Source organism: Schistocerca gregaria, chromosome 7 (assembly GCF_023897955.1).
Source record: "Schistocerca gregaria isolate iqSchGreg1 chromosome 7, iqSchGreg1.2, whole genome shotgun sequence".
Taxonomy (NCBI): domain Eukaryota; kingdom Metazoa; phylum Arthropoda; class Insecta; order Orthoptera; family Acrididae; genus Schistocerca; species Schistocerca gregaria.
In genome coordinates this window covers 555,766,813-555,793,090 of record NC_064926.1, presented here as the reverse complement: position 1 = coordinate 555,793,090, position 26,278 = coordinate 555,766,813, and the positions used below count along the sequence as shown (strand labels likewise).

Sequence of the window (26,278 nt, the reverse complement as noted above, 5' to 3'; positions counted from 1 at the left end):
CAGTAGCCCAACAACTCGCACGTACGCCGTAAGCCGTTTGCAACCTTCATCCGAGGCAATTTTGTGTAAATTTTCATGCAAAGCTTATCCTGCTCCACAAGGGTGTTGCTTCAATCACTGTTGCCTGCAGACTGTATTACTTACTTCCTACACTTGCTCTAAGTAGTGCGCCATTTCCCCCCTGCCACCTTTTCCACTCCCCAGAACCACTTTCGTTTCGAACAAAAGCACACTGGCCTTTACATAAAACCCATTACTTACATTGTCGCTAAGCGTGAGCATTTCTTACAATTGTCAAACTTTATTAAATATGAGCAGTTGATATACACAAATATTTTTGAATACAAAATCTCACCAGAAAATTATTTAACGTAATAAAACAATTTACATAGAGATTCTGGCAGAAGTAAAGCTGTGAGTACTGGGCGTGAGTCGTACTTCGGTAGCTCAGATGGCAGAGCACTTGCCCGCGAGAGGCAAAGGCCCCGATTTCGAGGCTCGGTCGGGCACACAGTTTTAATCTGCCAGGAAGCTTCAGTTTACATAGTATTTTACATGCAGTACTCATGTACAATGTAAAGAGCTTGAACATCCAGTATAGTACAATTTAAATCTGTAGTAAATCTAGTGCCAATATTCGAGAATTTCAAAGTAAAAATTTATAAAAATTTAAATGATCAATAAACAAATAGTGTTATAGTACCTCTGACGAAAAAAACGTTAATATAAAGTTTTATGAAGTTTAAGTTGTAAAAGAGAATACCCTCGGTAGGGTCAAGAAAAAGATACGATACACTGCAGCGTTTCCGAGCTATTTAGCACTGAAGTTAGCCAATCAGTTTTAACTGCACGCGATGACAAGCAGTAACTCACCGACGTGTGTTAGTCCGTGAGTTTCTAGTTGTTGAAATGCTCATTACCAGGTAAAATGTGCCTTTTTCTGAAGTGATAAATTCAGGCTGTGTGAGCGAACGCTACCATCGTTCTGTTTGGGGAAACCGATCGAGGAGTACGTTTGGCGACCGTGTCGGACAGGATGCTTGAATTTTCGGTCCCGAAAACCTGATTGGCTAAGAACTAGCAAACTGTGCAACTGATGGATTTTTTAAAATTTTTCTTTGAATTATTTCTGAGCACAATCTCCCTTGCAACGTCCTTAGAAGCTTTCCAAACTGTTTCTGACCACTGCATTCCAATGTAAGCTGGTACTAAAACCAATGATCAGAGTACGAGGCGTGTGGCTGTAGTTTACCTCCGTTGGCGAGTCCAGTGAGTTGTGGGACTCGTCGGGTAGTGCGGGAGGAACTCGAGTGCTGATTGGTGGGCCGGCTTGCTCGTTGTGAACAGGTGGACGAGAAGCACGACCCCCTGAGCGCCCACCTGTTCAACCTGAGCGGGCCGCGGTGGCGCGCCCTGCGCACCAAACTGACGCCGACGTTCACGTCGGGCAAGATGAGGATCATGTTCCCGCTGATGGAGGCGTGCGCGCGCGAAATGGTCGCCGTGCTGCAGCCGCTCGCCGATGGCCGACAGGAGGTCGAGATCAAGGAGTGGAACGCCAGGTTCACCACTGACGTCATCGGCACCTGCGCCTTCGGCATCCAGTGCAACTCGCTGCGCGACCCCGAGTCCGAGTTCCGGAAGATGGGGCGCAGCATATTCACCTCGCCCATCAGAGCCCTCTTCAATCTCGTACTGGTAACGTATAAATGCTCGTTATTGAGATCAACAATACTAACAATCGAGTCTGTTTTATATTTCCTAATATAAGTACTAAACAATGAAATATCTTATCTTAGTCTGCTTACTACACACCTTTGGCCGTTAGCCCTTATCGCTGTTAATTACAAGCAGATGCTTCACGCATACGCTGCAACATGGTTCCATACCGAGAGGAGACACTCCTACATCTAGTCGGTATAGCTGTTGAGAAAGTTGTGTAGTGTCTTCGACGCTAGTGGCACGTTATTAGAGCTCAGTTACTTATCCATAAAACGTACAAGTCGTCGTTTTTCCACACCAGGATCGGCCGTTGCTCATTCAGCTGCGAGTATCATTCTACACTGAAACGCCAAAGAAATTAGTGCCCCAACACAACGTGGCATGGACTCGACTGTCTGAAATAGTGCTGGAGGGAACTGACACGATGAATCCTGCATTCCTGTCCACAAATCCGTAAGAACAGCACGTTGCAAGGCGTCCGAGATACCCTCAACAAAGTTCATATTTGCCGAATTTGGAGGCCAGTGGATGTGTTTAAAACGGTTCAAAAGGCTCTGAGCAACATGGGACTTAACATTTGAGGTCATCAGTGCCGTAGAACTTAGAACTACGTAAACCTAACTACGCTAAAGACATCACACACATCCATGCCCGACGCAGGATTCGAACTTGCGACCGTAGCGGTCGCGCGGTTCCAGACTGAAGCGCCTAGAAACGCTCGGGGACCCAGGCCGGCTTCACGTACTTAATTTCAGACATAGTGACTACGTTTATGAACCGTGACTGTGTGGCATTTTTATTTATTTATTATTTCTGTTACCAGTAACTTTTTTATTTTTTGTTTTATGTTTAATCTTACACAATACAACGCGTTTCCAACATGTTCTGTTTATCTTCAGGCGTTTATACACACACACAGAGAAAAGTTACTTGAAAATAAACCGTCTTAAACTAGATTAAGATCTCTCTGTCCATTCTTTGTTATTGTTGTGGCTGGTGTGGCATTTGGTGGGAGGGGGCACTGGATAGCCAGGAGTCGATGTCAGTGATATCTTCTGCTGGTACTTCTCCCTTGAGGTTGACTATGTATTATATCACAGCCATAGGATGCAGACAGTTTCTCATCAGTTGTGTGTTGCGAAAATAGAGTGAAAGGCTTTAGTATGGCAGTTGATCAATTAGAACTTCATCACCTTGTAGCTTCACTTGTACCACTAGTGCAATGGCGGAGCTGTTTAGTAACTTTACACTTTTGTCAGTGACTTCCGACGTAAATAGCAAGACTTTGCAAAACACAGAAGTAAAAATTAGCTTCAGCACCTAAAACGTAAGTAGGAAGCTTATTCACAACACAAAACCACCATGTACACTCTTGATGCATTTGCATTTACACAATTACCTGCAGCCATTGTCATAAATATTATATCGGCCAACCAGGCAGAAATTTAAGAACTCGGTTCAAAGAACATTAAGACTGCTACAGACTTGACAAGTGTAACAAATAAACAGTAGAATTCACATTAAAGACACAGGCCACCCTTTGAAAATCGAAGACAGCCTCTAAATTTTACACAGAATAGGAAAAAAAGAACGGATGTCATGGAAGAAATGGAAATTTTCATACATAATACAAAGCATGGAGATAACATTGTTAATGAGATAACCGAATTCAAAAACTCAAAATTCTTCAACAGTCCTAAGCCACTTCTAACTCAATAGATTCAAGATGTGTCAGTGTAATAAATGACTAAAAATCTGTCAGCACCAAGAATATCGATGCAAAACGTCGATAATCGATACTGACACACATGCTAAAAGTCCGCCATCTTGTGTTACGCGCCTAATGTTTACATGAAAGTGGAAGCTATCTGTACAGTGAATTATTTCAGAAATCAGTGACAAAATACAATATGTAACATGTATAATGTTACTTAACAGCTCCGCCATTACACCAATGATGCAAGGGAAGTTGCAAGGTGATAAAATCATAATTGATTAACAGTCATATAAAAGACTTTCACGCTATTTTCGCAACACACAAATGATACAAAGCTGTCTGCGTCCTAAACATGCTGTGATATCACACATAGTCAACCACAAGGGAAAAAAATAGCAAAAGACAGCACCTACATCGATTTATGGGCATCCACTGCACCCCTCCCATGCCCCCTTCCCCAAATGCCACAACAGCCACTAGAGTAACAAAGAATGGTCGACGAGTTCTAGGTTAATCTAGCTTAAGACAGCCTATTTATAAGTAACATTTTTCTGTATATGAGTGTATAAACGCCTGAAGACGAACAGAACATATCCAAAACGCGTTGTATTGTGTTCGATTAACCATAAAGCAAAAAATTAGAAAGAGACTGGTAGCAGAAATTAGAAAAAAAATATTATCCCACATAGACACAGTTCATAAACGTACTCTTATGGCAAAAAATTATTCTGGTTCAACCAGCCAAGTTGAAAAATATTTTGTTCACACAGAATCATTACATTATAGGTACTTAAAACATGTCTTGAGTTAAAATTCAACCAAATCTGTCTATACAAAAACATGGCACCTAAATATGTGAACATTAAGACAAACTGTAAATCTACCTCATCACAACTTGTTAAGCTAAAGGTTACAATTTCTGGCTAAGATTTGAAATAAAACGATTATATAAAAAGAAAGAAGACCTCAACTGGTTAGCTTACAGCACCTATCTGGAATTAGTGCTATTAACACACCTAGGACAGATCCCATTACTCCACGATATCATGGGAAATACAATAAAAACACATGTAATCAAGTAAACAGCATTAATCAAAAAAGGCTTGACAATTTGAGAAAGAGAAACAAGGTGCCTATTGATAAATATGTAAATAAGAACAGTAACAATTTCAGATTATTCCTAAGACTTGTAAATTCAAGTAACATTCAACTGAGTCAGACTGTTATGACACTACTACGTAAGGGTCTGAAGCATAATATAAATCCAAACATCAATCACAACAATGTAAAAGACATAACATGCTCACTAACTATAGCCAGTGAGTTTGCAAATCTTAACAACACTGAACGGACAGTACTATGCCACAAGTCTGGTAAAATTATACAAAAACACATAACCTTTAAAGCTACAAAAACAAATAACTTTGAAATAAATGTACTTCAATCAATCAATAAGAAATTTCAGAACCATAATACCCCAGCAGTAAAATCTGATACAGATTCCACAACAGTTATTATGTTTAAGGATGATTATACACTTTAAAAAAATTAATTCTTTTGAAACAACCAAATACATAATGTCCAGGTTGACCCCACAACAAAGTTTAAAGCTAAAATAAGAAAATTCCTCAACAATATTAATTTCCTTTTCACTAAGAACGAAGTATGAGACCTTATTCTGATGAACCCAAAACCCATAAATGCAGGGCACACCCAAAAAGTTATAAGACCAAAACATTAATCAGGTCTATTGTGAACTCAATTAATAGCCCAGCCTACAAATTAATGAGAGAACTAAATGACATTTGAAAAATCATATCGTATAAAGAACAGCTATGAAATTATTAACAGCTTGAAAGATTTGACAGTACCACCTCAATTTACACTCCTATCCCTAGAAATCATGGAACTTACAGATCTACTTAATTTAGTACACTCGCATAAATGACCAGAAATGGGAAGCCCTCTTAGCTGCCTAATAGCTGAAATATTTATCAATCATGTAGAAAATAAAATACTGACAGTAAATGATAACATCAAAAGCAAAGTTAAATTCCAGAAGAGATATGTAGATGACACCCTCATTCTGTTTGATGGCACAGTGGATGAAGTGACAAGCCTTTTTAACAAATTCAGTAGTCTACATAAAATATTCAATTCTCCCTTGAACAGGAAGACAGGAACACCATACGTTTTCTTGTCACAAAAATATCAAAACAGAACCGAAAGGTATCTTTCAATGTCTACAGAAAACCTACTGGCACTGACACCACTATACCAGACTCCTTTACACATTGCTTCTCCCACAAAAAAGCTGCTTATAGATAAGTGCTGTACACAGCACTCCAACAAGAAATAGAAAACATAACATTTACCAAAATAACAATTGATATAAAATATAAACTGACAAAATCTAATCTGGACAAACAACATCAAACTACACTCACAGCCAAATACGTAAAAGTACTATATCTTGGAATAATATCCAACAAATTAGCAAGATTATTCAAAAACACAGAAGTAAAAATCAGCTTCAGCACCAACAGCAACCTAAGTAGGAAGCTAATTCACAATATAAAGCCACCAGATAAAAACTTGATGCATCTGGCATTTACAATATAACCTGCAGCCAACGTAATAAATATTATATTGGTCAATCAGGCAAAAGTTTCCGAACTAGATTTAAAGAACATTTAGACTGCTACTAACTTGATAAATTTAATAAATCAACTGTAGCAACTCGCATTATAGACAAACACTACACTTTGAAAACCAAACACAACCTCGAAATTTTACACAAAATAGGAAAAAGCAAAAGAATGGATATCATGGAAGAAATGTTAATTTTCATACATGGCATGGAGATAACACTGTTAATGAAATAACCGAATTCAAAAACTCAAAACTTTTCAGCAGTCTTAAGCATTTCTAACTAAATAGATTCAAGATGTGTCAGCGTAAATAAATGACTACTAATCTGTCAGCACCAAGAATGTCTATGAAAACCCGCGATAATCGATACTGACACACATGCTAAAAGTCCACCTTATTGTGTTACGTGCATAATGTTTACATATATGTCGAAGTAATTTGTACAGTGAATTACGTCGGAAACCAGTAAGAAAATACAAGGTGCAATAGTGTAATCTTACTCAACAACTTCACCATTACACCAGTATGGGAAGTGAAGCTACAATGTGATGGAATCGTCATATAAAAGCCTTCACGCTATTTTCACAACACACAACTGGTGCAAAAGTATCTGCATCCAGTACAGGCTCTGATATAATACATAGTCAACCGAAAGGGAAAAAAACAGCAGAAAACAGGTCTGACATAGATTTCTGGGTATCCACCGTCCCCTTTACTTCCACCTCCAATGCCACAGCAGCCACAACAGTAACAAAGAACGGACAAAGAGTTCTATGTTAATCTAGTTTCAGACAGTTTATTTTAAAAAAAAACAGGTCTCAGTATGTATGTATAAACGACTGAAGATGAGCAGAACATGTTCAAAAAGCATTTTATTATGTAATGTCAAACACAAAACAAAAAATAGGTAAGCGACTGGTAACAGAAGTTGCAAATACGTTAAGCTTCATATATAGTACCAACAAAATGTCGGTTTGGTTTTCAGAAAGGCTTGTCAATGGAAAGTAATATATTCATATTCACTGATTAAATATTAAATGCTCTGAATGATGGAACACAACTATTGGAATATTTTGTTATCTCTCTAAGGATTTTGATGGTGTGAATCATGAAATACTATTAGTTAAGCTGAAGTATTGTGGTTTGAGTGGGATAGTTCAATAATGGTTCAATGGTTCAAATGCCTATTAGCGCTATGGGACATAACATCTGAAGTCATCAGTCCCCTAGAACTTAGAACTGCTTAAATCTAACTAACCTAAGGACATCACACACATCTATGCCCAAGGCAGGATTCGACCCTGTGACCATAGCGGTCATGTGGTTCCAGACTGAACCGCCTAGAACCGCTTGGCCACTGAGGCAGGCTAGTGGTTTAATTCATATTCAACTGGAAGGACGCATATGGTTGAAAGTAACAGTAGAGGTAGCCTCAAAAATAGCTATTGCACTGAATTTCGGAAATAACTACTATTTAATACTCGAACATTGTGGAACACGAAACTTTTCAAAACAAATAATTTTTTAAATATGGAATTTTTCGGAGAAGTGAAACGTTTGTTGATAAGAAGCGAATGAGACCTTTTGAGTTAGCTGTATAAATTACAACCAAACATCTGTTTCTTCATTAGAAATTATGTCCCACCGCTGTTGCTAAATATCTTAAATTAGGAATATTAAAGGAGAGCTTACTCTACACTTACCATCATCAGTAATCCAAGAATAGATCCGTGAATACTAAAGGTTCATGAATCCCGGCTTATTTAAGAATTTAGTACATTTGTGCAACTGTTATATATGTTTTTTCCCACAAAACAGCATCAAGTAAACCAAATAAAAAGTATATTGTTATTAGGAATAGTACAAAAAGAAGTAGAACATTTCCACCTTCCTCTATTACGAGGGGGGGGTTCAATTAGTAATACAACACTTTTTTTCTGAAAGCGTATTGGTTTTATTCACATACCATTACACCATATAAAACCCCACTCTTTCGGCTACAGCACCATTTTTCTTCGTAGCCTCCGTTTAGTGCAACGCCTTACGTCATTTTTCTGGGAGGGCCTATATGCCCACGTGGTAGCACTCTACAGGACGCCGCCAGAGCAAACATCATGTTATATCTATAACGTCGTGTCCGCCCCCGGTAGCTGAGTGGTCAGCGAGACAGAATGTCAATCCTAAGGGCCCGGGTTCACTTCCCGGATGGGTCGGAGATTTTCTCCGCTCAGTGACTGGGTGTTGAGTTGTCCTAATCATCATCATTTCATCCCCACCGGCGCGCAAGTCTCCGAAGTGGCGTCAAATCGAAAGGCTTGCACCCGGTCAACGGTCTACCCGACGGGAGGCCCTAGTCACACGACATTAATTAATTAACATTACGTCGTCATCACTCACGTACCGAGAGAGGTGGCGCAGTGGTTAGCACACTGGACTCTCATTCGGGAGGACGACGGTTGAAACCCGTCACCGGCAATCCTGATTTTGGTTCTCCGTGATTTCCCTAAATCTTTTCAGGCAAATGCCAGGGTGGTTCCCCTGAAAGGGAAAGGTCGATTTATTTCCCAATCCATCCATAATCCGAGCCGGTGCTCCGTCCTTAATGTCCTCGTTGTCGACGGGACATTAAACACTAATCTCCTCCTCCTCATACACTTAGTTCATCCCGCGGAGTGCATCCTCCTTTGGGCTAGAACAGATGGAAGCCGCAAGTTCCGGGTTGTTAGGTGAGTGACGAAGAACGCGCCAATGAAGTTTTGTTAGCTCTTCTCGAGTGCGCAGTCTTGTGTGAGGGCCTGCATTGTCATAGAGAAGGAAAAGCTTTTTTTTTTTTTTTAGCGACGAATACGCTGAAGATGTTTTTTCTTCACACAGCTGTGTGCAGAGTGCAACTGGCCGGCACGGTGGAGATCGGATAGGTTTGCGTCACTTTGTTGCGATGACGACAGACGCCCAACGACTCGACGTGCTTTTGTTCAATACTAGGATACCCCTCCCCCCCCCAAAAAAAATCTGTGACAGCTCTCTGTTTGGAAAAGACCTCTGTTACAGTCGCCACTCTGAAGGCCACTTACAGTCTTGCCACCTTTCGGAACTTCATGAAACTATGGCGGCTAAAGTGAGAATATTCTGCTTTTCCCCGCCCCCGCTTTTTTTAAAACTGAAATTGGTGAGATCAAAAAGGTATTGGATTACTTATTGAACACCCCTCGTACAAGCAGAGTGGTATCGTGCTACAAACTAATAATTTGTGGATTGCGATGAAAAACAGGAATGTCATCAAAACTTGTCAAAAACACTGTCAACATTACAGAAATACAATTCTTGTAATAATGAAGACGATTAACTCGGTAGTAAGAGATATTAAGGCCACAGCACACACAGGGGAGTGTAAGCATCGGCTGACTGACTTGGCACGCTACAGAATCTACTCTGTCTGTCCATCTCCTGCTCCCAGTTATCCTCGCCCATCTGCTCTTTCCCTCACGCTATCTGCCCATCTCCTCCTCACCCTTTCTCTCTTCACGCTGTCACGCTTACCGCAATAATAAGTACATGGTTTACCCCTACATTATTTCTTTCCAGACTGTAAATAACTTTTGCTTGAAATCGTTTCAGAGTTTCAGGAAACTTTTTATCCTTGGTTTTGCCCACGTACGCACATGAAAATATATTCCACAAATATTTAACATCTTTCACACGAATTTCGCCCTGGAATTTCATTACCGCTCAGCATCTATGTCTATGACATCGTATCTCCTAAACTATGGGCTCTACAGCGATATAATGTTGTGGGTACACCCTGTCGCATACACAGCTGCTGTCTGCAAAAAGTGAATGGAGTAATAAATTAAAACGTTGTACACGATGCGGTACTTTCTGACACATCTCGGTATTTAACCTCACATCTAAACTATGTCTCACACAGTGACATATTTGAGCAGGTGCACTCAGTGACCGTATGCGATTTGTGTTGCAAATAGTGTTAGTAGCAACGAATTAATAAAGTTAAATGTCTGGCAAGATGTAATAGTTTTTCACGGATATCATTGTTTATGATGTCATATCTCCTTGAACTATGTGTCGTACAATCTTATAATTTTTCAGTTGTGTTCAGTGGTATACGTAAATACCATCTGCAAAATGTGTCGCGAATACAAACAGTAATACGGAAGTAATAAATTAAAACGTCATGCTTCGTGCGACAGTTTTACTACATGAACTGCGAGAGTGTAGTAAGCCATAAACTATTTTCCTTTTTGATTTGTGGGGGTCGTTGGTGAAATTATGAGTAAAGTTTGTTGAAAGTCTCTAATTACTGTCATACTCAAACACCGGATGACTAAATTGTGGGCATTCTCATGCCATGGGCATTTCCACCACAACCCCTTTGACAGGTGGGTTGTTTATACCCTAACAGTGATTCTTTCCAGACAATAAGTGATATGTGTACCAAGTCTGGCTGAAATTCGTCCAGTGTTTTAGGAAGACATGGAGAGCATACACACATACATTCATATAAATGTAAATCAATTTTTATAGCCATAGTCTACTCTGCTTTTTCACAACCCTCCCCAACCACTTTGATGGGTAGGTCGTTCTTACGCTCACAACGATGATTTACAGACAGTAAGTGAGATGCATCCCAAATTTCGTTGAAATTTGTGTAGTGGTCTAGGAGGTGATGTGGAACGTACAAACACAGATATGTACGTACAGTCATTTTTATAGGTAGTGTGGATTAAGTTTCGAATCCTCTGTCGTACCCACTACACTATGAAGCTACTGTGGGAAGCATGACCCGCAAACAGCAAGAGCGCAAAAGCTATGCGTCACACGCTACAAGTACGAACAGCAAGTGTGTCGTGACCAGCAGCTGTATTCTGCCCTGTGCCCCATCAGCAGGTGGAGGTCCAGCAGACAGCGGAGTTGGACGTTGTGACACGACGTTGTGACACGGCCACCAGCAGCTTCGTCCTCCTGTGCTGGTTGTGAGTGAGAGCTGATTAACTCATTTTCAGTCTTTCTTAAGTTTACTTTCCTTCTCGCGTTGTGCTTCGTTTGACTGACAAACGCTTCTAGAATACGTTCCTTTTGCAGTCCAAACAATTCCTGGTTTTCCAAGACCAGTATGAGGTTGTAACAAAAAAAAAAAAAACGTCGCATTATCTCTAGACACAGGTTGTACTTCCTAGGTGGTGTCCATACAGAGATACTAAACAGTGTTCATTTCCCCAAACTTATATTTCAACACTTGGCTGTTCCAGAAGACGCTCCAGATCATTAAACGCTCCTTCAAGTCGCTATGTTGGCCCTATGTCCATTTTTCTACATTTCAGACAAGTACTTTCACTGAAGATTGTACATCACTTTAAGTCATATTTAATGTTAGGCATATTTTTCTTTTTTTATAAAAGCTTGTCTTGCTTTGGAAGTTTACAATTTACCGTTTCCTTTATTTCAGCTTGTAATTGTTCTTTATTTACGTGATCATTGCGGCACTCCAACCCCAGTTCTCGATACCAGTAATATTGTACTACTTTTCTGCGAAGTAACAGACATATTTTTGTGACAATATTCACATTTCGTTGACTGTGGTACAAACGCACGGCTCGCTCAACTTTCCCATCCATCTAGGTAACTAAGCTCTTCTCCCAGATGTATTTGTAACGGTATCAAAACAACTCATCGATTTCTCGGAAATGGTAAGGTTTCGTGCCTGATACAAAGAACATACCCTTATTATCGAGTGTTCCGAGAACTGATCTGGTCCTAAGGGGATCACACGTCAGAACTTCTAATCTCGATTTTTTCTTTCTTTTTTCGAGATCGATTTATTACAGTGATATGGTTCTTGTGTGTATTCATTTTTGTGAGACTATCATAATCTTTGACTTACCTGTAACCGTTTTGGCGTGAATGCGCACAGAGCACTCTTCGTTTCACTTTGCAGAAGTTATGTTGTTATTTCGCTTTGTAAAAGAACAGTCAAGTCCTGTGTTTGGTTAAAGTGGAAATTAAATATATGAAGATTGATACAAAACTGTTTTCTTGATTATGTGTCAATTAAGAAGAAGTATATGTGAATTTACAAGAAGTTTAATAAAAATGTGGATCGTGAACACCAAGTCAAAAATTAATTCTACCATGGCATTGTTCTGATCTGGGATTGTTTGATCAGTAAGAGTTTCCTGAAAGATGCATTTGTTAGGTCTTCAAATATTGCTAAAATACAGATCTGGACCTTCTAGCAGTCAAAGTATAATCATCCTAGAATCAACAAGATGAGCCATAACAACTTCGACAAAATCTACGTGGGAATCTATTCAAGATAAGTGTCAAAATTAATGACTGTTCTACAGTGACTTCATTATTTCCATTCTGACGGGTCCACAGTCAATAACTTTGTTGTTACCCGATAAAGCCAACATATGCTGCGTGAGCAACATAATTGATCTGATTTCTAACCTACTTTGCAAGTGGTGGTATTGTTAGAAGCTGCTAGCATTTCTTTTGCATTCCAAATACCAAAACTGGTCTACTACTTTCAGCACCTCCTTTTCTAATCTTATTCCTTCAGTAGTACCTGATTTTATTAGTTACACAGATTAATTTCCTATTTTTCTCTTCTTCTACTTTTGACAATGCTTTTCTTACAACTATTTTTGAAGGCGCTACCCATTCCATCCAATCCGTTCATATGACTTACCAAGCCCATTGCAGTGTCATAACCAAAATTGAAATTTTTGTTTCTTGAGCTACAGAGAGTAAATGGTATTTACAAAAGTTCAGTTTAAACCCACTCACGCGGAAGTAGACTGGGATACGAACGCACAGCTTGCTCAACTTTCCCAACTCTCTAGGTAACTAAGCTCTTCTCCCAGGTATATTTGGAACGGTATCAAATCACTGACTCGTCGATTTCTCGGAAACGGTAAGGGTTTGGGCCTAATAGAAAGTATTCCGAGAATTGATCTGGTCCTAAATGAATCACACATCACAACTTCTAGCCTCGATTTTTATCTTTCTTTTTTGGAGAACGGAAGCCCTTTAACATGAGTTAATTTCGAGCGTTCCCAACTAGGATGGTAAAGTTGGTGGAAATCGATAGATCGCATGTTTTTGCGTTCTGGCTGTTGAGAAGACTAAACACGATGAGTGGGAATTATAAACTCTGCAGAAGATATGTAATTCATCAGACTGCAGTCTCGCTTATTCATTATTAGCAGTTCATGGCTTTCGTCGCATCGTTCCTTCACTATTCATATTTCCGTTATCCTAATTCAATCTGCATTTAACGTACATGTTTTGTTACCGCCCAGGAACATTTTGACAGGAAAGAAACATTAGAGGAAGGAAACAGCAATCATTCATACCATTTTTATAACAATAGAAGTCGGTTTGAGTTCTAGTCCCGAGAATTCCTTGTACATAGATATATAATTTTTATTAACTTATTCATAGATTTCTTTATCAGCATCCTTATTAATTATTGGAAAATGCAGTCGTCAGTCTTATAGATATTTTTATTTCGCTTTACCAGTCTTAACAGATTATTTTGTCATCTTCAGAAGCCTACCAAACTGGTCGTATCATAAATCATTAGACCTTGGCCATATATTTTGTGTAAAGAATAAGAAGTGTATTTCAAGAGCTCATTTAGTACTGGTTTGTCAGATGTTTTTATCAGATCTTCTTCACAGAAGCTTAGTGCCATAACACATTCAAAATTATAGTATTGTAAGTGATTATCGTAAACACAGACTGACAGATCGATAATTTACAGTTAATGGATCACACTTATGTACATGTCAAGCTGTTGATTCAGCTGAAATAAACAACATATATAAGAAACATACAATAAGGTATGTCGTTCTAATGTATAAAAGGAAAGGGAAAATTTTCACATTTTGTAAGAGATGCTATACAATTAAAAAGTGTCTGTTTTTTAGTGCAAACTGTTCATTCAACAAATTATTTGAATATACGTAGGAATGTTTATCTATTTCAGATTCTCCTACAAGGGTCACTTTATAGCCCTTGACAACAGTGGGCAAAATTTTCGAGTTAAGTAAGAACGGAGGAAGAAGAGGCTCTTTCTCGATTTTCAGATGTTCTGCAAAAGTTGTCATATAAGAATACCCACCGTCTTTGTTGAACAAGTGGGTCTTAAATGCCCTTGCATTCTGTTCTGTATAGAAACTGGGATACACATTCTGTTTTATGTATACCAGATCAGAGAAATTTGTCGTTGGCGCCTTTCTTATCATGTACAAAGAGCTACTTGGCGAGATTATTTGGTGGTAAAGGACACAGTTTTGTAATATTTCTTAAACAAATTAACTACCTGATATGAAATGTCCCGTAGAAATACGATTGTAGTGTATTTCTTAACAGAATTGACATCTTACAGACCAATACTAAGTATGTTTCTGTAATACGCTTCTTACATGTTGCATAAATCAATGGCCAAAGTCTAATGATTTGTAATATCCCTGATTTTGTAGGCGTCTGAAGATGTCAAATTAATCAGTTGAAACAGGCAAAGAGAAATAAAAACATCTGGGCAAATGACGACTTATATATAAGACAATGAGACTCCTATTATTTTATCCAGGATGGCTACAGAATAACGTGATTGTTTTACGAAGTATCAGGGAAGAAGAAGTTTTGAAATGAGCCACACTATTAATACATGAGCAGTTTATGGAATATACAGAGAACCGATTTCCCGATACAGAGACTTATATATATGTATAAAGTCTGTGTATCGACAAGCCGGCCAGTGTGGCCGAGCGGTTCTAGGCGCTTTAGTCTCGAACCGCGCGACCGCTACGGTCGCAGGTTCGAATCCTGCCTCGGGCATTGATGTGTGTGATTCTCCTAGGGTTAGTTAGGTTTAAGTAGTTCTAAGTTCTAGGAGAGTGATGACCTGAGATGTTAAGTCCCATAGTGGTCAGAGCCATTTGAACTGTGTATCAACAAATCGGTTCTCTGTATATTACATGAACAGAGGCCAGCTTCCATGATGGAACAGTTCATTGATGGAACACAGGCTTAATCACGAGCCAGACTGTTGATGATATTTCGTAAAACAATCGCGTTATTCTGTATCCATCGTGTATAAAGTAATAGGAGTCTCATTCTTTCTCGACGCACCTCTGTGGACCGCTCTGAGTGCCCTACAGGGGAAATTGGTGAACGCTCCTTCAGCGTCTGACACAATAACAATTTACGCTGTGTTGCAGGTGCGCACTGGTTACCTCCTGCACATAAAATTCCTGAGTCCCGAGGCTGAGCGCTTCTTCATGGGTGTCGTGCGTGAGACAGTGGACTACCGCAAGAAGAACAGCGTGAAGAGAAACGACTTTGTCAACCTGCTGCTGCAGCTGCAGGAGAAGGGACACGTCGACGCCGACCACGACAGCCCGGACAAGGGCAAGAAAGTGGCTCAGTCCCCGGACATCGACTTCCGTAAGTGCGCACACGTCACACTGCCTCCAGGAAGGTGACTTTGTTTTGTTGGGAAAATGCTTAACAGAAATACTCTGCTTCAAATTCTTGACTTATCAGGGATAATGGCCTTCTACCAGTTGCACAGAATACAGGCTGCAGTTGTAAAAGTCGATTACAAGAGAGGGAACTAGTAGTAGAGGATTCTGTAAGACAGAGTACAAGCTCACACTCATTGACTCTACACGTAGAGAAAACAGTGAGAGGAACAAAGGAGAGATTTGGAAATCAGGATTAAAGTTGAGGAGCAGGAAACGAAAAAATGAAGGTGTGCTGATGACACTCTTGATGCCGTCAGAGCCTGGGAAAGATTCACGTGAATAGTGTCAGAAATAGAGATTATAAGACTTTCATCAAAGTAAGTTAAACATTGGTAATGGATCGTAATCCTGTTAAACCGTGCGGTGCGGAGGGAATTACATTTTGAAATGAGACACTGAAAGTGGTAGATGAATCTTGATACCTCGGACAGCAAAGCAGCTGGCGTTGACGCAAGTAAAGCGGATGAAGTTTGGCAATAGTAAAGAATATGTAATAAAATTGTCCAAGTGCGAATCGCACACTGAGGGTTCCGTAAAAACTTATTTATGGACTTAGTTCATCTATCCTGAAAATTGAGAACCTCAACAACTTTTGGCTGTTATCAATATCGATACTGGTAAGATAATGGTCACTGGGATTTCAAATCCGTATTAATATCTCTACATCAGTTCCTCAGACTATGACGGACGTACAAAACAAGCGAGCAGGGGACTTTGTTTATATATTCAGAGATATAAGATTTACTTAGTAAAACATGACTACAGCTTCCATTTTATGTTTGCATGCAGTAACTGTCGTTTATTACGCTTTTGACGGATGATGAATGCAATGTATGAGCAAATGCCAAAAGAAATTTTTTTATGTCACATAATTACAATTTAAGATATTGCAGATTTTTTACTTTACTTGTGCTGTGAAACCTTGCTTCTTCCCGAATATCATGACTGTAGGTCCACAGAAGGTATCCCACGAAGTTTGATGAGTGAGTTTGCGAGCATCATGTTATGTGACATAAATGACCGAATCTTTTGATTGCATTAAAAGCTTACCATTTTATACACTGCCCAGGGACCATAGACTTTTATTGTGCGACAGCAGTTTGAACTAGACACGCCAGCCTATTCCAGAAAAAACGGACCTTAAAAGACGGGCGTACGAGCAAACGGCTAAAAAATGTCGAAAGAAATATTTTCCGTGTGATATAATTACGTGAAAAAATAAGAATTTTCCGGTTTCTTTCTTTAATTGTGAAACGCTGCTTCTTGCCAAATTTCGTGATTCTAGTCCAACGGGAATCACCCTATAGGTTCTGATCAGCGAGCTTTCGTGTATCAACATATGTGACATAAATGGCCGTATCTTTTCATTAGAATGACTTATAAGCTTACAATTTTTACTGGGTTCAGATGGCTCTGAGCACTATGGGACTTAACTTCTCAGATCATCAGTCCCATAGAACTTAGAACTACTTAAACGTAAATAACCTAAGGACATCACACACAGCCATGCTCGAGACAGGATTCGAACCTGCGACCTTAGCGGTAGCGCGATTTCAGACTGTAGCGCCTAAAACCGCACGGCCACCTCGGCCGGCATTTTTACTGGGCAAGGGATCATAGACCCAACTATGTAACATAAATCTGAACACGATACACTGAACTGTTACAATCAAGAACAACTGCCAAGATATGAAACATGGAAGTAGATATCCTCGGTGTAACAAAGAAGCTAAAATCACTTAATAAAGGCAAGGCCTCCGGTCCAGATTGTATACCATACAGGTTCCTCTCAGAGTACACCGATAAAATAGCTCCATATTTAGCAATTATATACAACCACTTGCTCACACGAAGATACGTACCTAAACACTGGAAAATTGCTCAAGTCACACCAGTACCCAAAAAGGGAAGTAAGAATAATCCGCTGAATTACAGGCCTATATCACTAACTTACACTCACGAACTAATAAGTGCTGTCGACAGGGGATGTCAAATTGATTCCATGTTTTTAGACTTCCAGAAGGCTTTCGACACCGTTCCTCACAAGCGTGTTCTAACCAAACTGCGTGCCTACGGAATATCGCCTCAGTTGTGCGACTGGGTTCGTGATTTCCTGTCAGAAAGGTCACAGTTCGTAGTAATAGACGGAAAGTCATCAAGTAAAACAGAAGTAATATTCAGCGTTTCCCAGGGAAGTGTTATAGGCCGTCTACTGTTCCTTATCTATATTAACCACATTGGAGACAGTCTGAGTAGGCGTCTTAGATTGTTTGCAGATGATGCTGTTATTTACCGTCTTGTAAAGTTATAAGATGATCAAAACTACTTGCTAAATGATTTAGATAAGATATCTGTATGGTGCGAAAAGTGGCAACTGACCCTGAATAAAGAAAAGTGCGAAGTTATTCATATGAGTACTAAAGGAAATCAGCTAAATTTCGATTACTCGGGAAGTCACACAAATCGAGGCTTGTAAATTCAACTGAATACTTAAGGATTACAATTACAGATAACCTAAATTGGAACGATCACATAGATAATATTGTGGGTAGAGCAGACCAAAGACTGCGATTCATTGACAGAACGCTTAGAAGGTGCAACGTCTACCAGAGAGAATGCTTACACAACGCCCTGTTCTGGAGTACTGCTGTGAGGTGTGGGATCCACATCAGGTGGGACTGATGGATGACATCGAAACAGTACAAAGAAGGGCAGCGCGTTTTGTATTATCATGGTATAGGGGAGATAGTGTCACAGAAATGACATGTGAATTGGAGTGGCAGTCATTATAACAAAGGCGTTTTTCGTTGCGACGGGATCTCCTCATGAAATTTCAATCACCATTTTTCTCCTCCGATTGCGGAAACATTCTGTTGGCACCCACCTACATAGGGAGCAATGACCATCAAGATAAACTAAGAGAAATCAGGGCTAGCAGGGAAAGATTTAAGTGCTTGTTTTTCCCGCGTGCCTTTCGAGAGAGGAACGGTAGAGGGACAGCTTAAAAGTGGTTCATTGAACCCTTTGCCATGCACTTTATTGTGAATAGCAGAGTAATCACGTAGATGTAGAAAAAGGGTCACAACAACTGAACTGACAAAGGGATAGACGAATAAAAATGACAAAAAGTATTTTTCGTGTAGTATAATTAAAAATTCCTTTATTTGTACTGTGACATGTGTGTTCATGATTCTGGGTCAACGGGAAGCATGCGACAGATAATGAAGGAGATTTCAAATAAAAAAAATGTAACATAAATTGACATATTTTTTGATTGACGTTACTTAGCGGCTTAAAATTGTTACACCTCAAAGGGACCATAGCACGCAATAACTCTGAAGTTGATACGTCAACCCTTTCCTGAAAAAACTGTTTCTTAATATTCAGACAGACAGAAAGGCACATTGGCAACAAAACGACCCTTTAAGAGATCCGTGTTTACAGAGTGAGTCACGGAGTTCTATAAAAGGGAATATATTCACGTAGAATATAAATTGTTTACAAAAGCTTTACCTCAAAGCATTAGCGTGGAACTGAAAAGTGGGCGGTAAAAAGAAAACGTAAGAAAGTAATGGAAGGTTTTTAAATTCATTGTTACTGAAAAAATTTGATATTATTTGTGTAGATCGGGTAGTCAGTAAAGAGGCACTAATTCGAATCGGTGAGAAAAGAGGTTTATGGCACAGCTCCATAAACATATTTTGGAAGATGGTAGAGTACACCTATGGCACCAGGGAACAGTTATTTTGGTACCGAGCGAGGTGGCGCAGTGGTTAGCACACTGGACTCGCATTCGGGAGGACGACGGTTCAATCCCGTCTCCAGCCATCCTGATTTAGATTTTCCCTAAATGGTTTCAGGCAAATGCCGGGATGGTTTCTTTGTAAAGGCACTTCCGGTTTCCTTCCCAATCCTTCCCTAAGCCGAGCTCGCGCTTCGTCTCTAATGACCTCGTTGTCGACGGGACGTTAAACACTAACCACCCCACCCCAGTTATTTTGGTAACTGCGAGAAGAGCAAACGATAAAAATCTGATCAAGATTGCAATACAGTAAGCAGTTTCAAATGGAGGTAATGTGCAGTATTATCTACAGAATAACGGAAGAACTGACAGAAGTTGACCCTGAGGAAAATCAGTTTGAATTCCATAAAAATTTTGGCAATACTGACCCTATGACATGTCTCAGAAGAAAGGTAAAATAAAGGCAAACCTACGTTCATGTCATTCGTAGGCTTAGAGAGAGCTTCTGTCAATATATACTGGAATACACTCTTTGAAATTCTGACAGTAGCTGCGGTAAATAAAGGGAACGAATGGCACAGAAACAAAATGGTAGCTATAAAAGTCGAGGGTGATGAAAGGGAAGTATTGGTTGAGAATGGAGTAAGACAGGATTGTAGCCTAGCCCCAACGTTATTCAGTCTGTACATTTAGCAAGCAGTAAAGCAAACCAAAGAAAATTTGGAGAAGGAATCATAGTTCAGAGAGAAGAAATAAAGTAATTATGCCAGAGACAGAAAAGGACATGGAAGAGAAACGGAACGGAATGGACCTGTCAGGAAAGGAGGATATAAGAGCGACATCAACAAAAGCAGAACAAGGATAATGGAATGTAGTTGAAGTAAATCATGAGGCACGGAGGGAATTAAGTTGGGAAATGAGACTCTGAAAGTTGTAGATGAATTTTGCAGTCTGGGCGGTAATTTCACTGATGGTGGCCAAAGTGGAGAGGATATACAATGTGGACTGACAATGGCCAAGAAAGCGTTTCTGAAGAAGACATATTTTTTCTAATCTGACATAGATTTAAGTGCTAGGAAGCGTTATCTGAAGATTTTTGTACAGATTGTGGCCTCACACGGGAGAAAAACGAGGGCGACAGGCAGTACAGACATGAAGAGAAAGGAAGCGTTTGAAATGTGGTGCTAACGAACAATGCTGAATATTTGATCGGGAGGGCAGGTAACTAATGAGGAAGTACTGAGTAGAAATGAGAATAAAAGGAATTTCTGGCACAGCAGGACTAAAGGGATCAGATGACATCACTCGTTCTAAGACATTAACGGATTACCAATTTATTGCTGGACGGAAGTATGAGGGAACGGGGTCAGGGGAGCGAGGGAGTAGAAATCGTAGAGGGACACCAAGAGATGAATACAGTAAGCAGAATCAAATGTTTGTTAGTTGCATTACCTACTCGGAGGCGAAGAGGTTTGCACAGGACAGAGTAGCATGGAGAGCTGCATCAGAGCAGGCGTCGAACTGAAGACCACAAGAACAACAACTTATGCAGAGTTGAAAGAAAATCACAAAGCAGTCTAGCGTGTACAGCTGCATCAAGCCGGTCGTTGGGTTGAAGAATACAAGAACAAAATTTATTATAGTAATTCGTCATTTTAATGGGGCCGTCAAGTTTGACGGGCTCCTTGGATCATTCGTGAGGGGTAGTTCATGTCCCGATACACTATTTATTCTCTCCCCTCTTTCCCTTAATACCCTCGACGTAGAGAAAAATTATCATAGTAAAAAAATGAGAGAAGTGGAACTCCCAAGGGTAGACTTGTGTTCGTTTCTCCTGGACGCTGTTCGGGAGTGGAACGTAAGAGAACCAGGCCGAAGTAGGTTCGATGAATCCTTTCCCAAACACCTGCAGACTAAACAGTAGTCATAAAGTAGTAGATGTACGATAAGGATTTTGGGACAATATCTCAAGAGAGGTGGTGAGAATATGCAAGATGACTTAGCTAAGCTGTGCACGCCGAATATTTCTAGAACCGTTAAATTAACGTAATTCTATCTTCACTGAGATGAATTGTAAGGGAATTCTCACAGAGGGAAGTAGAATATCCCGACACAGCTGCATAAACTACAGAAATATCGCTATCAAATTCGCTTTTTCATACGAAAATACCGATCAGGAGAAACAGGGAAGTCTTAAGTTCTAAATATCGTAATTTCTCTGAAAGAACGCATCAGATCTGCGACACAGAAACTAGATTTATTTTGTCACTTTGCAATTTACAAGACACACAGCAAAGTTTAATACAGTTCTGGTTGAAAAAGCGAAATTGATAGCGGCAACTTGTAAATAATATAACTACATGCAACAATATACTAGACATAGTTTGATAAAGAGTTTCTTATAATCAGAGCGAGAACAGAACTATGATATCATAAAAGGTTCCACGTGTACGAGGTTCATTGCGTAAGTTCTGCACACTATGAGTCAGAATCGAAGAAAATGATTTATTTTACAAACCATCTCTACAGGCCTTTAATATAATCTTTATTCTTGCATCTGACAGCTTCACAACGCTATGGCAACTTCTGCGTTCCGAATAGAGAACCATCATTGTTGAACTGTCTTATTACTCCAGATCACATCAGTTGCATCTAAACGTTTTCCACGGAGATTTTCCGCTGGAAACAAATCAACGACTGACGGCCCCATATCAGACTGTATGGTGGGTGAGATAGTATTTCCCACCCGCATTTCTCAAATATTTCACTGGTAGGGCTATAAGCTGTCTTTCAGCAATTTTTCTCGTGTTTAACTTTTCTATTTTGATTCTTAAAACTGAAGCGACAGGCGTTCTGGCCTTATATGCAATTTCTTCACATGTTTGTCGTCGATCTTCTCTCAAAATAACGTTAACAACAACCTGAGAGGCGTACTCTGCTGTAATAGATAGCCTTCTACTTCTCCGGTTGTCCTCAGTGTTCATCCGACCTTTACGGGAACGAGTACAACACCGTGATACCCTGATAAGCTCCATTACACTATTCCCACACATTTCTCTCAAAGCGATATAAATTTCCACCGTGTTCTTGCTTCCATTTCAAAACTGAAATACTCGTGAAAATACTCATGACATAGCCACTCAAATTAGGAAACAGGTGACGCCTAAGCTGTCCCTCACAACTGACGTGAATTTCAGTTTGATCGTGCCACAGAGACGGTCCCGCATGTGCCGCGTGCAGGTGTTTTGAAATGATGCTGGCATTTCCGGTGAAGGGCCTTGCTGAATTACAATGTTTTATATATACAGCGATTCACCAAGACTTGGCTGTAGATAGACGAATGTCTGAACTGCTAACAAATTTTGTGAAAGAAAATAAGTGAGCGTCGTGTAAAGCTCTACCAGACTAATGTCGGTCTACCTTGTTTCAGCGTTCACAGACAACCTATTCGCAGCACAGTGCTTCGTATTCTTCGTGGCTGGTTTCGAGACGTCTTCCACGACAATGAGCTTCTGCATCCACGAGTTGGCAGTCAACCCGGACATCCAGGATCGCCTCAGGGCTGAAGTAGACAGCGTGCTGAGCAAACACGGCGGCCAGGTGACGTACGAAGCCGTACAGGAGATGACCTATCTGGACATGGTGGTCGCAGGTGAGGCAGCCCCTATTCTTTATAAGGACTCTCCAACCACCGAGTTTAAACACACCTGTACAAAGTGAGAAAGTTACGCCTATAAACACGAGCCATGTGAACACAATGATAAAAAGATCCTGATTAGTAAGCCGATTGGCAGTGTTGAGATAGTGAACTCCGACAAAAGATATTGAATATGACACTTGTCAAAACGTCTCAGAAGCTCGACAATTCCACCCTGCTGGAAAAACGAGAGATTTTCATTCACACCAGTTAACACAATATTTGCAGTGAAAATAATAGGCGGCGATTAAGGAAATGATTCAAAGTACTGTGTTGTTGAAAGATACATCAGTTTTCTTTTTTGTTATTATTATTATTATTAAGCCCTTCCACAAGTTCGCTGCTGTCCTCTGTATTTTACTATCTTTAACTACTACACGCGACGTTCTCTACAAGTTGCTATGTATATTCTAGTCCCAGAGTCAAGAAAAGTTTCATACACGCCGAAGTAGAAGGCCCACTGACCTCTAACACCTTCTGGTATGACCCATTCGTAGACTTCTTTCCATACCTATTCTCTAACAGTTCTCTGTTTCATACTTAATTTCCCCCACATAATTTTTAAAGTTCTTCGATATCACCGCATTTGAACTGTTACCAGATTCTACTTGTCCAGATTTGTGACTGTCCTTGGTTTACTTCCCTAGAATGGTGTATGCGAATCGAGTGCTAACGGAAACATCTTCCTCATTCCTTTATCAATAACTCGCCAAATTTCAGCTCCTCTATTCAGAAAATAATAACCTTCTAATGCCTTCTCCGCCTCTGTCATCCTGAGCAATCTTGCCAGCTAGATGCCAAAATCCTCAGACTTTTTCCGCTACTGTATAGTTCGCAACTCTTTAATTTTAAATAAGTTACTATTGTCCTTTCCACTACTAATCTTCACCTTCTTCTTCGCCCTGTTTATGCTTCACTTGTACTTCCAAGTCTTCATTACAATCTCCCAAAATTTCTATGTAGTCTGCAAACATTATTACTGATTTGTTTTGCCCAACTTGTACTTTCAGTCCTGTTCCTTCATTTATTCATCATCCTGCAAGATTAACAACTGTGATGTCTAACTCCACCTCAGCCTTTTATAGGCTTTGAGTGTACGATGCACCTGAGCATATTTTACGTAGAAAAGATTGTGAGTTTAACCCACTGACATGTTGTCGTAATATTTGACAGTTTTCCTAATGCACACGGTATTCCTTTCGGAAGAACTAAAATCAGGACATTTATTTACATGCCAGACAGTTCACGGGCCCAACACTGCAGTATTTCCTACCGTGGATTTGATGACACTGCATCAGAAATTGCATCTAGTATACTAATGTTTTAAGGCCAAAATCTTAGAATTGTACGAGTAAATCAAGAAAGTTACTGCTGCAAGAGCTCGTGATGTCATTTATAAATTTATCATAGAGGTCCCTTGCTAGGATTCCAAAAGGAGCTTTAAATTTCGGTGCAGGTTGTCTGCTGACGTGAGATAGAGAATGGAATTCCCCCAACAGTTACAACTACAGTACAAGAAATCATCATTAGACACTTCGAGAAAATGTGTAAACTATATTTTGACTCGATGTGTATTACTGTTGACACTAACTTCGACATGAAGCAGCCTTCAATTCTACTAAATTATACACAGTTGGCGGTGCTTTATTGGAAATTACTTAAATGTTTGAGTTGAGGTGTTAGATTAATTCAGCGGAGGAGTAATGTAAGAGGAGGAACAGTGGTCTTTTTGATGACAGTTAATTCTCGGCTTATAAAACAATTCTCATAATAAATAATGTTGGTACTTCAGCAATAGTCGTAACTGATTGTTAATACACTGCTCAGAAATTTCGCCATTTAATATATTTAATATATATATATATATATATATATATATATATATATATATATATATATATATATACTCCTGGAAATTGAAATAAGAACACTGTGAATTCATTGTCCCAGGAAGGGGAAACTTTATTGACACATTCCTGGGGTCAGATACATCACATGATCACACTGACAGAACCACAGGCACATAGACACAGGCAACAGAGCATGCACAATGTTGGCACTAGTACAGTGTATATCCACCTTTCGCAGCAATGCAGGCTGCTATTCTCCCATGGAGACGATCGTAGAGATGCTGGATGTTGTCCTGTGAAACGGCTTGCCATGCCATTTCCACCTGGCGCCTCAGTTGGACCAGCGTTCGTGCTGGACGTGCAGACCGCGTGAGACGACGCTTCATCCAGTCCCAAACATGCTCAATGGGGGACAGATCCGGAGATCTTGCTGGCGAGGGTAGTTGACTTACACCTTCTAGAGCACGTTGGGTGGCACGGGATACATGCGGACGTGCATTGTCCTGTTGGAACAGCAAGTTCCCTTGCCGGTCTAGGAATGGTAGAACGATGGGTTCGATGACGGTTTGGATGTACCGTGCACTATTCAGTGTCCCCTCGACGATCACCAGAGGTGTACGGCCAGTGTAGGAGATCGCTCCCCACACCATGATGCCGGGTGTTGGCCCTGTGTGCCTCGATCGTATGCAGTCCTGATTGTGGCGCTCACCTGCACGGCGCCAAACACGCATACGACCATCATTGGCACCAAGGCAGAAGCGACTCTCATAGCTGAAGACGACACGTCTCCATTCGTCCCTCCATTCACGCCTGTCGCGACACCACTGGAGGCGGGCTGCACGATGTTGGGGCGTGAGCGGAAAACGGCCTAACGGTGTGCGGGACCGTAGCCCAGCTTCATGGAGACGGTTGCGAATGGTGCCCGCCGATACCCGAGGAGCAACACTGTTCCTAATTTGCTGGGAAGTGGCGGTGCGGTCCCCTACGGCACTGCGTAGGATCCTACGGTCTTGGCGTGCATCCGTGCGTCGCTGCGGTCCAGTCCCAGGTCGACGGGCACTTGCACCTTCCGCCGACCACTGGCGACAACATCGATGTACTGTGGAGACCTCACGCCCCACGTGTTGAGCAATTCGGCGGTACGTCCACCCGGCCTCCCGCATGGCCACTATACGCCCTCGCTCAAAGTCCGTCAATTGCACATACGGTTCACGTCCACGCTGTCGCGGCAGGCTACAAAAAGACTGCGATGAAGCTCCGTATGCCACGGCAAACTGGCTGACACTGACGGCGGCGGTGCACAAATGCTGCGCAGCAAGCGCCATTCGACGGCCAACACCGCGG

The 26,278-nt window shown here is 40.6% G+C and overlaps 1 protein-coding gene across 1 annotated transcript in view; it reads left to right on the top strand.

Annotated features, from left to right (window-relative positions):
* LOC126281697 (probable cytochrome P450 6a13) overlaps positions 1-26,278 on the top strand; it is a 48,579-nt gene that overhangs the window by 13,680 nt on the left and 8,621 nt on the right. Inside the window, exons 3-5 of the mRNA XM_049980870.1 lie at positions 1,348-1,698; positions 15,340-15,565; positions 22,818-23,039. Of these exons, the coding sequence (XP_049836827.1) occupies positions 1,348-1,698; positions 15,340-15,565; positions 22,818-23,039 (799 nt within the window). The remainder of the gene's footprint in view (positions 1-1,347; positions 1,699-15,339; positions 15,566-22,817; positions 23,040-26,278) is intronic.